We start from the raw sequence: 15,686 nt of genomic DNA on the forward strand, positions 1-15,686 counted from the left end.
TGTGTCTGTGGAATGCTCTCCCTAGGGAAGTTTGCCTGATTATACACCATTATACACCTTTAGGCATGAGGCAAAAAAGTTCATTTTTAACAAGCCTTTTGCTTGATTTGATTGACCTCCTATGTCATTTTAAAATGTGGTTCTTTTGGGAGGGGGGGGGCAGGTTATCAGGTTGCTGTTTTTATTTTGATTCTATATATTGTGGATTTATATGATGATTTTGATCTGTGAACCATCTCCAAGTATAGGGCAGTGTATGTATGTGTATATATATAATATCTTTGAAGATATAATCTCACATGCAAAGCTGTTTGTTATTGTTCTTTGCTGATTCAGGGGGGCGTAGAATAAATAAGGGTGGGAGGGATATTCTTGCTTACTGTGGAATGTCAAACAGCTCCTGAGAAGGATGTTCCTTGAATGAAACTTCATTAAAAAGGTAGGTGCTCTGAGTAAGAATGCCACCGATGAAGAGGTCCCCTGCTTGGCCCCATTCATGGGGCACAAGGATTGGATCAGCTGCAGGGCACTTCATTGTCCTGACTCCACACATTGTGTGAGGCAGCAGCAGCATCAAGAGCCTCACCATGGTAGCTTCAAACTTTCTCTTGGAAGATGGAGAGTTGTCCTTGTCTCCCATGTCTCAATTGAGCTGTCTCAGTGGTTGCACTTAGCCTTCTTTTTAGCATCAGCAGGTGTACAAATGCTTTGAATGTGAACTTAAATGATTAAAACTCCATTATAATAAGAAATGTTGATAATGATGAATTCCCCCTTCTCTCTATGCCCAGCACTCCTACATCTCACTGGCATAGAAGCATATTTAATGCTCTTACTAAGCTGGGTTGTTGACTGTTTTCAGATGTCCTTAGGAAACTCTTGAGAGCTCTGTCTAGCTGAACAAATGATTGTGATCTGGATAATTGCAGAGGGAGATAATTACTTTATTAGATCCTGGACTTTGAGTGGCACTTTTCCTCAAAACTTTCTAAATCATCATTGGACCTGGCCCCTTCAGAAATGCAACTGGGGAATTTGAGTGCAACAGCTCTATGTTGAATGAACCCCAGACAAGGGCCCCAGACTCTGAACTTTCATTTAAAAAAAGTAATCCTCAATATCTCCAATAAAGAAAGATATGACATGTTCAGTTAAACTTCCCTGATTTGTTGTTGTTGTTGTTGTTGTTGTTGTTGTTGTTGTTGTTGTTGTTTTTAAAAGATATGAGCATCCTTGGTTGCTTCTGTCAGTGTTTTCAGCCAACAAATGAAGTCAGGGCGGTGGCTGTTATGTGAGTTGTTTCAGCACCAGACAGAGGGAATCTGTGAAGTCATTTAGAGTTTTTGCTTCCTGGCTACCTTTCAGTGGACTTCCTTTGATTCCATCTTGTTAGCTATGTCAGGGAGGATTCAGAGGAACAGTGAGCAGAAGAGGCAGAACAGGGGATTGAGAGCAGTCAGGGAGAGCAGGGGCTCAGGGATGCTGAAGAGCCCTGTATCCACCCAGACGCCCGGGAAGGAAGCTCAGATTCAGGGAGGGAGGGGCCTTTCAAATCAGCACAGACAAGGAAGGAAATGAAACGTAAGAATCAAAGACATCTCATGTGATTCCCATGCCTACTTTACTGGCACGGGAATCATAAAAAGCCACTCTCCAAATCTGACTCACTGGGTTCGGACACTTAATTCTGAACTGTAGCAGTTTCTTGTATATATGTAATAAAGATTGTAAATACCACGCTGATTGTGCCGGGTGTTACTACGAAGGGGAAACACCACAACCACACGCTAGGAGTTCTGGGAATTTCCATAATTTGCCCTTCATTTCTCCCTGGTAACCAAGATGCACTTTTCTAAGGTTGGTTCATCTGAGTTCAACCCTGCAGAATAAATTTCTTGCAAGTACTGCTACACAATCAGCATGGTTGGGTGTTAAAGAACCAACTCAACAGATTGTGAATGCAGTGTGATTTAGGCATGTTTCCTGTTCTGTAGCAGCTTATGACCAGAGCTTGTTAACTCCCAGGGCAATGGTATACATGTCTACTAAGAAGCATGTTTCCTTGTGTTATTGATGACCCCCAAGTAAGTGGGTACAGGATGAGTTTCATAGAAAAAGGCAGTCTCCAAAGATGGAAAGAGGTTTCAAATCACAGTCCAGAATATCTGCACCAGATGATGCACCTGTACTGTCAAGAGGAGTGCAACCCATCTAGAAGAGGTCACCTTCCTGTTTCCCAGATCCAAGAGCCAAAACTCCACACACCTCTATGTTTAGTTTGATTGTCAGACCCTAATCTGCCCATTAATGACTCCAGACACCAATGAAGCAGCGAATTCTTAGGTCAGGGAGAAGAAGTCTTAGCTCCATCAGTATATTGATGAGACTTCACTCCAAGATCAGCACTCCCAAAGCTGCCATACAGAAAAAACCCCACTCCAATTCAAAGAGAAGGAAACAACAGTACATGTAATAAAACACAAATATGTTTTTGTTTTGTTTTTTCAACTGATAAAATGAGAAATTCTGATACAGTAATTAAGGAAGCCATCACAGCTGCAAATGTCCAATGAAGGCCTGAATGGAAAAGGGAATCCATTACATCAGAATCAAAAATATGTGTGTGACATAGAGAAATCCAGCTATTTCCATATCCCTTAAATACCAATATTGAATCATAGAACCTGTCAGACAGCTGATCAAAGCATTTGGTAATGCACCCTAACAGGGAAATTGAAATGCACCTTAAACTTTGTAGTGAAATGTAATGATAACTTTGAAATGAATGTCTATAACTAATGTTGTTTGCATGTATTTCCTCCCAATTACCTTCTCCAACAGACATGATGAGAGAAGACAGGTGGCTTAATCCTTTCTTCGTATTAATTGATCCCTGCTGTTCAGTTCAGGTCTCAGCACAATGATATAGCATTTCGGGGAAAAGATGCAACCCAGTAACCCAGCACTGGAGGCCAAGATAGAGAAGATCTCCACAGCCACCATGTGTTTCCCTCTTGTGCTCAGGTAGGTGGGAACAAAAGAGATCCAAACACTGCAAAATGCTAACATACTGAAGGTGATGAACTGGGCTTCGTTAAAACTGTCAGGTAACTTGCGGGCCAGGAAGGCCACAATGAAACTAGCAATGGCCAAGAAGCCCATGTAGCCCAAGACACAATAGAACATGGTGACAGACCCAACATTACATTGCACAATGGTTTCTTCAGCTACTGAATTCATGTCTAGCTCAGGGAAGGGAGGAGACGTTGTCAGCCACAGAGTACAGATACCAACTTGAATGAGGGAAGCTGAAAGGACAATGGAATGAGCCAGTTTCTTTCCCACCCATTTCTTCATCTTGGATCCTGGCTTTGTGGCTATGAATGCTAGAGAAACAATGATGGTCTTTGCCAACACACAAGAAACAGCTATGGAGAAGATGATGCCAAAAGCAGTTTGTTGGAGAAGGCAGGTCACTTTGCCAGGTCGGCCAAGGAAAAGCAAAGAGGAGAGGAAGCAGAGAAGGAGGGAGACCAGGAGAGTGTAGGTGAGATCTCGGTTGTTGGCTATGACTATGGGGGTATCATTGTGCTGGATAAAAATAGCCAACACCAAAGCAGTAATCAAAGAACATAAGGCACTAAGAGAGGCTAAAGTGTTCCCTAAAGGTTCTTTATAGGACAAGAAATGTATAACTTTGGGGATGCATCCATTTCTCTTCTTGTTTGGATATTGATCTTCTGGGCAATTGAAACATACGTCCATATCTGAGAAAAGTAAAGAAAACTATGAACAGAAATCCAGCAGCAATTCATCTGACTTAGCCCATTGAATGAACCATGTATTTTGACAAATTGTACATTATGGCTGTCCCGCCACAACAGGACTGGCTGCGGAGGCACATTTGTGGCACATCGGTCATGAGTGACAGCACACCAACGAGCTGTGAACATATTGTTGTATATAAAACTTGTATGAAATGGGGAGGTCTGCTTTAGGGCCTTTTCGGAGGAGCAAATCTTTGGTTTGATTCCCAGCCGTGTAACACTTGTTCATTTGTGTAAGGGCTTCTCTCTGCTCCCTTTCGCTTGCAGCCTGCCAGTTGCTATCTTTTGAAGAAGAACATTCTAGCATATCATGCCTATCACCCTCCTTTGCTGGGGCTTTCTTGGAAGATGCAGAGTTGTCCAAACATCTGCCGTGTCTCGATTGAACTGTCTTGGAGGTTGCACATAGCCTTCTTTTTAGCATCAGCGGGTGTACAAATGCTGTGAATATGAACTTAAATGAATACAACTCCCTTATAATAATAATCGAAATAATAATGACCCCCCCTCCCTTTGTCCAACACTCCTATACCTCATTGACACAGGAGCATATTTAATACTCTTACTATGCTGGGTTGTTGACTGTTTTGTGACATCCTTAGGAAACTCCTGAGAGCTCTGTCTAACTGACAAATTATTGTGATCTGGATCATTGCAGAGGGAGATAATTACTTCATTATATCTTGGAGACTGAGTGGCACTTTTCACAAAAACTATTTAAATTATTATTTTCTCCAGATGTACAAAACAAGTTGGCTCTAGTCCCTGAAGGACTGAGACAGGGGAATTTGATTTCTATGTTGAGTGAACCTCAGACAAGGGCCCCAGACTCTGAACTTTAATTTTTAGAAAGTAATCCTCAATATCTTACAGAAATAAAGTGATGATATGTTCGGTTACAATTTTCTGTATTTTTATTTTATTTTAGATTTGAGGGTCCTTTGTTACTTTCGTCAGTGTCTTCAGCCTACAAATGAAGTCAGGGCCGTGAATGATACCTGAGTTGTTTCAACACCAGACAGAGGGAATCTGTCGCCCCCCCCCCGACTCCTGAGCCTTGGCTTGGGAGTCGTAGGATGGGGTGCCGACTGTCAACCCCCCCCCCAGAGTGGAACCTGGGGCAGACCGCCCCTTGCTATGCCCCTGAATAGATGCCAACCCTTTCAGGATTATGAAAGGGTACCCTTTCAGCGATGCATGATAGTTGTTTGGTATATTTATACATATACAGTGGTACCTCGGTTTATGAACACAATTGGTTCCGGAAGTCTGTTCATAAACTGAAGCGTTCATAAACTGAAGTGAACTTTCCCATTGAAAGTAAAGGAAAGTGGATTAATCCGTTCCAGACGGGTCTGCGGAGTACTTAAGCTGAAGCGTTCATAAACTGAAGCATGGGTGTAATTGGTTGGACTGGATGGCCCTTGTGGTCTCTTCCAACTCTATGATTCTATGATTCTAAGTCTGTTCATAAACTGAAGCGTTCATAAACTGAAGCGAACTTTCCCATTGAAAGTAATGGAAAATGAATTAATCCATTCCAGATGGGTCAGCGGCGTTCATAAACCGAAAATTCATAAACCGAGGTGTTCATAAACCGAGGTTCCACTGTACAGTATATGTGTATTTAGTTAGGTGTGTGTGTGTGTGTGTGTGTGTGTGTGTGTGTGTGTGTGTGTGGTGTGAAAAAATCTCTGTGATTGCTCATGCCCCCATTGAGGGTATTGGGGGCATATTTCCTGGCATTCAGTGTGGCATTTGGCGGGAGCTAACCTTTCTTGAATACTTTCCCATTCAAGTCACCCTTCACCTATGGGGCGACCAGTTCGAGAACACCTGGGTATGCTTTTGGTCCGACAACCAGGCAGTGGTAAGATTCAAAGGCAAGTAATCGGGTCATCCAGGTGCTTCACTTGTTCATGCTTGAATGCCTCATGGCTCAGTTTCTCCTAGGCCTAAATAATGAAATGGGGGGTGCCTTATCTCGCTTCCAGATAGAGCATTTTTGAGATCTCGCACCCGAGGAGCTCAGGTTCCAGACACCTTCCCAGATGAGCTTTTGGAGACTGGACAAGAGAAGTGACACGGGGAGTCTTACATTCCCTAGTGCCTTTCCCTAGTATTCTTCTTATTCATCCCTTATTCTAGGGCATGGGCAGCATTTGAGGGGTTCCGATCCTGCTATGGCTTTGCCCCCAGACAGACGGCTTCCGAAGCGGATGTATTGAAGTACATGGTTTCCCTTAGGCGGAGAGGCCTGGCCATCAGAACGATGTCACTCCATAGGGCAGCCTAACATTTCATGTTAAGAAGCCGATCACTGGCTGGAGGTGCTTAACCCCCCCCCACACACACACAGCCAGACACTAGAAAACTGATCACTTCTGACACCTTACAGCCAATGTCGGGCAAGCTGCCCATGGTATGCTTCCTAAGGTACGAGGATCACCTATTCCATGCTGCCTACTACATGGCTTGCTTTGGGGCCCTACACATTGGTGAATGCACTGGCGGTAATTCTTCGTCGTCGTCCCCAATTTGGGATTACACATTAATGACATAAGCTTCACTGGGTGTGACCTGGAACTTAGAATCCATGCCTCTAAAACAGATCAATTGCAGAGTGGCACAAACTTAATGCTGGCCCCCTACCCACTCAATGGCGCCTGCCCAGTGCATGATATTTGTTGATTTCTAAAAGTCTACCCTGGCTGCACGGGCCCCCTTTTCATTCATGCTAATGCCTGTGGTCTGTCACATCACTCAATTCACTGCAGTCCTGTGCAAGGCTATTCTGGCATGTGAGGGCAACCCACAATTTTCTGGACACTCCTTTCGCATTGGAGTTGCAACTACCACAGCTGCATGGGGGTGGGACCCTGCACGCATTAAGGCAATGGGCCGATGCTGCTCTGCGGATTAACGAAGCTACATCCGTTTTTGCCAGCTGCCATTTACCGCGTTCTTTTAATCCCTTGCTTTTCAGATTCCCGGGAGTCAGAAAAGGAGGCTGCCCACAACACAGGACAGCCATTTGTTCCACAGCATTAGCCCCAACCCCCCCTAAGGTGCTGCATTTTTCTTTGCAGGCTAACCCCCCTTTTTCCATTCGAGGTTGCGGGCGTTGCTATGGTCACACAATGCTCGCTGTTTCCCGAGCCAGGAAGGAATTCCCCTGCTATGCAGGTTTTGCCTTCCCCGTACCAATTGTCACAACTTTGGCAGTTTTAGGCCTTGGGCGGAATCGTTTAGTTCATCAATCAAATGGAGGGGTAGCGTGGTAGTATACCTCTCATGCGGTGGCATTAGAAGGGACCCGTTAGAGGGGTTTTTATGCTGGGTATCAATGACCATGAGTGCTCGCTGTATGGTCAGATTCCCAGAACTGGAAAGGTGGGTAGCAAATTGCGTAAACCTACAGTATGTTCTGCAGTGTCCCCCATAACTCCTATCTACCCCTGTTTCCTTTGTTCCCAATCAGGGGGCTGATAGGAATATAGACCCAATGCCTAAGCCCAAGTTTTCCTGCACCTGAAATTTGTGGCACCTTATTTTTTCCTCCTAAAAAGTAAGAGGAAATTCTGTGCGTCTTATGGAGCGAATGTGTGGTCCCTGGAGTCGGCTTGCCCAGGAGCTAAAGGCAGATCCTGCTTTTTTAAAAAAGAAAAAAGAAAGAAGCTAAAGGCTAACAAGAGGAAATGAGCTGAAAGGAACCCGCTCAGTGGCTGATTGCAATAGATAGGGGGCGGAGATAAGAGAGCTAGCTCCCTTCCCTGCCCCTCCTGGCCCCTTGCCTAGGCCTCAATTGTTGCCTGCAGAGGGAGACATGTGACTGGCTGATTAGATTATTTGTCTGGAAACTGTAGAAATGGGTCCCTTTCCTTTCCTAGAGCTGTAGAACTGTGAGTTGAACCCCATAAAAACAGGATTTTTTTCCCCTTTGCAAGGAAACTCAGCAACTTTGAGGTGATCCTAAAAAATGGAGCTTTCCCCCTTTGCAAAAAAGATGCACAACTCTGAGCTGACCCCATGCCCCAAAATGGGGCTTTCCCCATTTGTAAAAGAAGCTTCCTCAAATATTTAATTTCAGGGGGGAGGCACCTGGGCTGCTATGCCTAGGACAATTCAAGAAAGCAAATTATTTTTTTCTTGTTTTCCTCCTCTGAAAACTAGATGCGTCCTATGGTCAGGTGCGTCCTATGGAGCGAAAAAAATGCGCTAAGGGCAGATTTAATCCCATAGCAACCTGTGTTTGTGCCTATTTACTTCTTCCCTGACTTCTGGGATAGGGGATCTTCGACAGGGCTTGCAACATAGAAATTCCAAGAACAACTAGAGAACAAGACAGAATCAAGGGAAGTCCACTGAAAGGTAGTGGGGAAACAAAAACTCTAAGGGACTTCACAGATTCCCTCTGTCTGGTGTTGAAACAACTCAGGTATCATTCACGGCCCTGACTTCATTTGGAGGCCGAAGACACTGACAAAAGTAACTAAGGACGCTCAAATCTAAAATAAAATAAAAATACAGAAAATTGTAACCGAACATGTCATCACTTTCTTTCTGTGAGATATTGAGGATTACTTTTTAAAAATTAAAATTCAGAGTCCGGGGCCCTTGTCTGAGGTTCACTCAACATAGAACTCAAATTCCATTGTCTCAGTCCTTCAGGGACTAGAGCCAACTTGTTTTGTACATCTGGAGAAAAAAATAATTTAAATAGTTTTTGAGCAAAAGTGCCACTCAGTCTCCAAGATATAATGAAGTAATTATCTCCCTCTGCAATGATCCAGATCACAATAATTTTTCAGCCACACAGAGCTCTCAAGAGTTTCCTAAGGACATCTGAAAACAGTCAACAACCCAGCATAGTAAGAGTATTAAATATGCTCCTGTGCCAGTGAAATATACAAATGTTGGGCACAGAGAGCGGGGGAGGTCATCATTATCAACATTTCTTATTATAATAGAGTTTTAATTATTTAAGTTCATATTCAAAGCATTTGTACACCTGCTGATGCTAAAAAGGAGGCTAAGTGCAACCTCCAAGGTGCTACTGAAGGAATTTTTTTATTTTGCAACCTCCAAGGCAGCTCAATCGAGACACGGCAGATGTTTGGACAACTCTGCATCTTACAAGACATATTTTGAAGCTATCATGCTGAGGCTCTTGATGCTGCTGCTGCTGCCTCACACAATGTGTGAAGTCCGTCTGAAGTGCCCTGCAGGTGATCCAATCCTTGTGCCCCATGAATGGGGTCAAGCAGGGGACCTCTTCATTGGTGGGATTGTAAGTCAGACCACCTACATTTTTAATGAAGTTTCATTCAAGGAACATCCTTCTCAGGAGCTGTTTGACATACCACAGTAAGCAAGAATATCCCCCCACCCTATTTATTCTACGCTCCACTGAGTCAGCAAAGAACAACATGTGTGATCTTATGTTCAAAGAAATTATATTTAGAAATATTTATTTATTGAATTCATATACTAGTAAGCAACTGTCAACCCTCAAATCTCTTGTTAATCAAATAGGAGACAATTATATATGTAGAGTGCCACAACCCCATAGTCGCCTTTGACGAGACTTAATCACCCAGGCATCCTTTAGCTTTTTTACCTGTACCGTATATATATGTATATGTACCGTATATGTATATGTATATGTATATGTATATGTATATGTATATGTATATGTATATGTAGTGATATTTTCTTTAAAAAATGTTTAGGGGTATTCCCATTTTGACTCATGAAATTCCCCATTTTATGGTTCCAACAGGGAAAGATAAATACAGTAAATGGAAATGTTCAAAGATTCACAAGATGTTTAGGGGTATGGATCCACCTGTGTCCCCCAGAAAAAAGCACTGTGTATATGCAGATGTATATATGCAAACTGATTTGAAACGCGACTGAACAGAGAGCTAAATAAAACCAACATATTGACAAAAGCACAGAGGACTCCTGCAACACCTTGAGGACTTAACAATACTCTATTCTATAAGCCTTTCTGGACCCCCCCCCATCATGTTCAGCAGATGAGTCTTCATCAATAGTATATTTTCAGGTTTATAGGAATACATATGTAAATGCAGAGAGGCATGGTGGAGGAGAGCCATCAGAGGGAAAAGAAATGCCAAAAATTGCCAACAATGAAAATGACATAATTAATGTAAAGATACCAAATTACTCATAAGGCTATGAAATAAGTTCATTCTGCTAGGATTCTTAGAGTTGAAAGTGCAGAGGAGAAAAAGGCAGAAGCCAGTCTGATGCATTAAAATATGTCCACCTCTCTTTTTGTATCTTCCCTATTGACAGTGTAAAAACAAAGTTATATCAGAACATCCTGGCCATTGTGTTTGCCATAAAAGAGATCAATGGCAATCCGAATGTCTTGCCCAATGTCACCATTGGTTTCCACATTTATGACAGCTACTTTGATGCGAGAATGACCTATCGAACCACTTTGGACCTTCTCTTCAAATGGCAAAGATTTGTTCCCAACTACAAATGCGATACTCAGAAAAACCTCATGGCTGTGATTGGGGGACATTCTTGTGACACTTCTATCCACATGGCAGATGTCTTAAGTCTCTACAGAGTACCACAGGTAGAATCAGTGCATAGGGGAATGTGGGGAAGTTTCTTTTGATATTTTCTTTTTTATTTTGCAAAGAATAGAGAAATATTAGTGTGTGAGAGAAATAACCAGGAAATTTCATGATTTCCCCATAACTAGAAATCTAGCCAGTTATTTTTTAAACCTAATTCGAACTGTGCCTTCAAATTTCTTAAGGAAATGTTCTATTAAATTATCACTTTCTTTTAGCTCACCTATGGCTCATTTGCTTCAGAGGAGAGTCAATCAAGACAGACAACTTCTTTTTATACCATGGTCCCAAATGAAGACCTTCAATATGTAGGGATTATCCGGTTACTTCAGCATTTCAGATGGAAGTGGGTGGGGCTCTTTGTTGCCAAATATGACAGTGGGGAACAATTTTTGAAGACTGTGGAGCCATTGTTTAGCCAGAATGAAGATATGGGAGAAATATTTGCTGAAATTGAAAGTATTTATGAAGGTCTCAGAGATGAAAAGGCCCATGCACTTATCATCTATGGAACAGATGGGGCAATTGCATGGCTGAGAATGGTTTATTTTATAATCGATAATAGACATTATCAAAATGCATCATTTGGAAAGGTCTGGATCGTGACAGCCCAGATAGATTTTGTATCATTCGGAGGTCAGAGAAACTTGGATTTTCAGCTGTTCCAAGGTGCCCTTTCCTTTACAATTCACTCAGAAGAGCTTGTAGAGTTCAACCAATTCCTTCAGAACATCCAAACACACAGGACCAAAGCAGATGGTTTTTTGAAGGACTTCTGGGAGCAGGCATTTGACTGTCCCTATCCTGATCCTGGTATGCCTGTCTTGGATGATGGAACATGTACTGGAGAGGAGAGACTAGAAAGTCTCCCTGCAGGTGTTTTTGAAATGCACATGACTGGGCAGAGCTACAGTATCTATAATGCTGCCTATGCTGTAGCTCACACATTTCATGCCATTTCCTCATCCAGATTCCCACACAGAGCAGTGACTGTTGGTTACAGTGTTGGATTTCCATCTCTGCAGACTTGGCAGGTAATGTTGCAGAGCCAAATATTCTTATGTCAATGGATCTATTTGGAGAAAGAACACAGGAATTTCCTTATACCGAGTTAGGCCTTTCAGTCATCTCTTTTGTGTATACTAGGACTTTCCAAACTTGGGTATCCAGCTGTTTTTGGACTGCCATTCCTATAATCCCTGACCAGTGGTCCTTCTAGCTAAGGATGATTGCTCTTTTAGTGCAAAAGCAGCTGGAGACCCAGGTTTGGAAAGCCCTGGGTGTTCTGACTGGCTTTGACTCTCCAGGGTTTGAGTCAAGATGAGATTCCCAGTGTTAGCTGAAGATTCTGGGGATTGAATCTGGGAACTTGCCATGCAAGGATATGCTCAACAAGTGAGCTTCTCCCCTCTTCTCATATGTAAAAAAAAGATTATAAAGTATTCAGCATCTTAGTCATGGTTACACTCTTCCTGATTTACATTTCACCATGTAACTTCCACTTGGGAACGTCAAATAATTTGATTCTTCTTTTTCTTTAAAATAGATCAACTCATTTCTTCAAGGCGTTTCATTTAACAACTCAGCGGGAGAAACAGTATCATTTAATGATAACAGGGAAATGAGAGGAGGATTTGATATCATGAATTTGGTCACATTCCCAAACACCTCTTTCCAGAGAGTGAAGGTTGGATGGGTGGGTCTCAGTGATAGAGGAAATAAAGAATTTATCATCAATGAGGACAAAATTCTATGGCACCAAAGTTTTAATCAGGTACGGATTGTAATTATCCACCTGCAGAGAGTTTGCACCTTTGAGTAAAGCTACTAAATAACGTCTGGAATAATAAGAACAACAATGATGTCTAGTGCATTGAGAAATAAGATGCGAAACTGATATGGCAAACCTCCCTTTTCCCACTTTGAAATCAGTATTACATTGAAAGTACACTAAATATGAAGCACAAAGATTGTCCTGTGGGTGGCATATAGGAAAGCACTTCCACTCCCAACTCCTCTCATATTTTTGTACAGGTACTTCCCTTCTCTGTGTGCAATGAACCCTGCCACGCTGGTCACCAGAAGAAAACAAAGGAAGGGGAAAAGTTTTGTTGCTATGATTGTGCTCCATGCCCAGAGGGGAAGATATCAAACCAGACTGGTAGGTAAAGCTGTTGCATCCTGATAACGAAATAAAAAGACTGAGAAGCAGGCAGGGTTTGAGCTGGGGCACTTTTATTTAGTGAACATAACAAGATCAGCAGAGGAGGATAAATTCAAAGGGCAGAATTGTGGCCATTGGGTGACAAAAATTGAATCCTTGCCTATCTGGTCAGTTTTTTTGGGAAACCCACTCCCCTTCAATACATAAATCCTGAAACAAAAAAGCCTATAACAGGCATAATAATTGGAGGAAGCTCAAAGCAAACTAAGGAATAGGAGGAATAAGGGGCGTGACAACCCAGTGATAGCCTATGCTTACTGTGAATTAAGAGGAGCTATGAAATCCCAGCAAAGGAATCCATTTTCTCTCACAAAATCTCTGGTTGCCTATTGATTTTGAAACCCTGCCTGACCCTGCTTTGCTTTGCAATTTTGCTAACAGTTTTATTGCTGTTTCTCCAGAGAAAGCAAGAGTCTTCAGGTATCAATCCAGCTACGACTGTGGGAGGGAGAAAAACCAAAAGCCCCAGCAAAGGAGGGTGATAGGTGTGATATGCTAGAATGTGCTTCTTCAAAAGATAGCAGCTGGCAGGCTGCAAGCGAAAAGGATCAGAGAGAGGCCCTTACACAAATGAACAAGTGTTACACGGCTGGGAATCAAACCAAAGATTTGCTCCTCCGAAAAGGCCCTAAAGCAGACCTCCCCATTTCATACAAGTTTTATATACAACAATATGTTCACAGCTCGTTGGTGTGCTGTCACTCATGGCCAATGTGCCACAAATATGCCTCCGCAACCAGTCCTGCTGTGGTGGAACAGGCATAATGTACCATTTGTCAAAATACATGATTCATTCAATGGGCTAAGTCAAATGAATTGCCGCTGGATTTCTGTTTATATTTTTCTTTATTTTTCTCAGATATGGATGCATGTTTCAATTGCCCAGAAGATCAATATCCAAACAAGAAGAGAAATGGATGCATCCCCAAAGTTATACATTTCTTGTCCTATAAAGAACCTTTAGGGAACACTTTAGCCTCTCTTAGTGCCTTATGTTCTTTGATTACTGCTTTGGTGTTGGCTATTTTTATCCAGCACAATGATACCCCCATAGTCATAGCCAACAACCGAGGTCTCACCTACACTCTCCTGGTCTCCCTCCTGCTCTGCTTCCTCTCCTCTTTGCTTTTCCTCGGCCAACCTGGGAAAGTGACCTGCCTTCTCCAACAACCTGCTTTTGGCATCATCTTCTCAGTTGCTGTTTCTTGTGTGTTGGCAAAGACCATCATTGTTTCTCTAGCATTCATAGCCACAAAGCCAGGATCCAAGATGAAGAAATGGGTGGGAAAGAGACTGGCTCATTCCATTGTCCTTTCAGCTTCCCTCATTCAAGTTGGTATCTGTACTCTGTGGCTAACAATGTCTCCTCCCTTCCCTGAGCTAGACATGAATTCAGTAGCTGAAGAAACCATTGTGCAATGTAACGTTGGGTCTGTCACCATGTTCTATTGTGTCTTGGGCTACATGGGCCTCTTGGCCATTGCCAGTTTCATTGTGGCCTTCCTGGCCCGCAAGTTACCTGACAGTTTTAACGAAGCCCAGTTCATCACCTTCAGTATGTTAGCATTTTGCAGTGTTTGGATCTCTTTTGTTCCCACCTACCTGAGCACAAGAGGGAAACACATGGTGGCTGTGGAGATCTTCTCCATCTTGGCCTCCAGTGCTGGGTTACTGGGTTGCATCTTTTTCCCGAAGTGTTACATTATTGTGCTGAGACCTGAACTGAACAGCAGGGATCAATTAATACGAAGAAAGGATTAAGTCATCTATCTGCACTCATCATACCCCAATGTCTGTTGGAGAAGGCAGTTGGGAGAAAATACATGCACACAACATTAGTTATAGACATTCATTTTAAAGTTATCATTACATTTCACTACAATGTTTAAGGTGCATTTCAATTTCCCTGTTTCTATGATTCAATATTGGTATTTAAGGGATATGGAAATAGCTGAATTTCTCAATGTCACACACATATTTTTGATTCTGATATAATGGACTCCCCTTTCCACTCAAGCCTTCATTGGACATTTGCAGCTGTTATGGCTTCCTTCATTACTGTATCAGAATTTCCCATTTTATCAGTGGGGGGGGGCACCCTATTTGTGTTTTTTTACATGTGCTATTGTTTCTTTCTCTTTCTTTACTCTGTGAGTGAATTGGAGTGGGGATTTTTACTCTGCCCAGCGGTTTTCCATTTCCCCCCACCATGCTCTTCAACATCTGTGTGGCAGCTTTGGGGAGTGCTGATCTTGGAGTGAAGTCTCATCAATATCCTGACGGAGCTAATACTTCTTCTCCCTGACCTAAGAATTAGCTGCTTGATTGGTGTCTGGAGTCATTAATGGGCAAATTAGGGTCTGACAATCAAACTAAACCTAGAGGTGTGTGGAATTTTGGCTCTTGGATCTGGGAAACAGGAAGGTGACCTCTTGACAGTAAAGGTGCATCATCAATGCTACCATTCAGTAGATTTGTAACTGGCTGGCTGACCAAACCCAAAGGTTGCTCATCAATGGCTCCTCTTCACCCTGGAGAGAAGTGACTAGTGGGGTGCTACAGGGTTCTGTCTTGGGCCCAGTCTTATTCAACATCTTTATAAACGACTTGGATGATGGGCTTGAGGGCATCCTGATTAAGTATGCAGATGACACCAAATTGGGATGGGTGGCTAATACCCCAGAGGACAGGATCACACTTCAAAATGACCTTAACAGATTAGAGAACTGGGCCAAAGGAAACAAGATGAATTTTAACAGGGAGAAATGTAAAGTACACTTGGGCAAAAAATAATAATGAAAGGCACAAATACAGGATGGGTGACACCTGGCTTGAGAGCAGTACATGTGAAAAGGATCTAGGAGTCTTGGTAGAACACAAACTTGACATAAGTCAACAGTGTGATATAGCAGCTAAAAAAGCCAATGCAATTCTGGGCTGTATCAATAGGAGTATAGCATCTAGATCAAGGGAAGTAATAGCACCACTGTATTCCACTCTGGTCAGACCTCACCTGGA

General features: G+C 42.6%; 2 protein-coding genes across 2 annotated transcripts; one reads left to right on the forward strand and one right to left on the reverse strand.

The window, feature by feature from the left end:
* Positions 1 to 2,991: 2,991 nt before the first annotated feature.
* Positions 2,992 to 3,765, reverse strand: LOC118095722 (vomeronasal type-2 receptor 26-like; the record flags this gene model as incomplete). Its single annotated transcript, XM_035136954.2, has 1 exon — positions 2,992 to 3,765. A coding segment is annotated over exon 1 (774 nt), but the record flags the coding sequence as incomplete, so codon positions are not given.
* Positions 3,766 to 13,529: 9,764 nt separating this feature from the next.
* LOC132592994 (vomeronasal type-2 receptor 26-like) lies at positions 13,530 to 14,429 on the forward strand. Its single transcript, XM_060281344.1, has one exon. The coding sequence runs from the start codon at positions 13,530 to 13,532 to the stop codon at positions 14,427 to 14,429; it is 900 nt and encodes a 299-aa protein (XP_060137327.1).
* The last annotated feature ends 1,257 nt before the right edge of the window (positions 14,430 to 15,686 follow it).

This window comes from Zootoca vivipara, chromosome 13 (genome assembly GCF_963506605.1).
Source record: "Zootoca vivipara chromosome 13, rZooViv1.1, whole genome shotgun sequence".
Classification (NCBI taxonomy): Eukaryota; Metazoa; Chordata; class Lepidosauria; order Squamata; family Lacertidae; genus Zootoca; species Zootoca vivipara.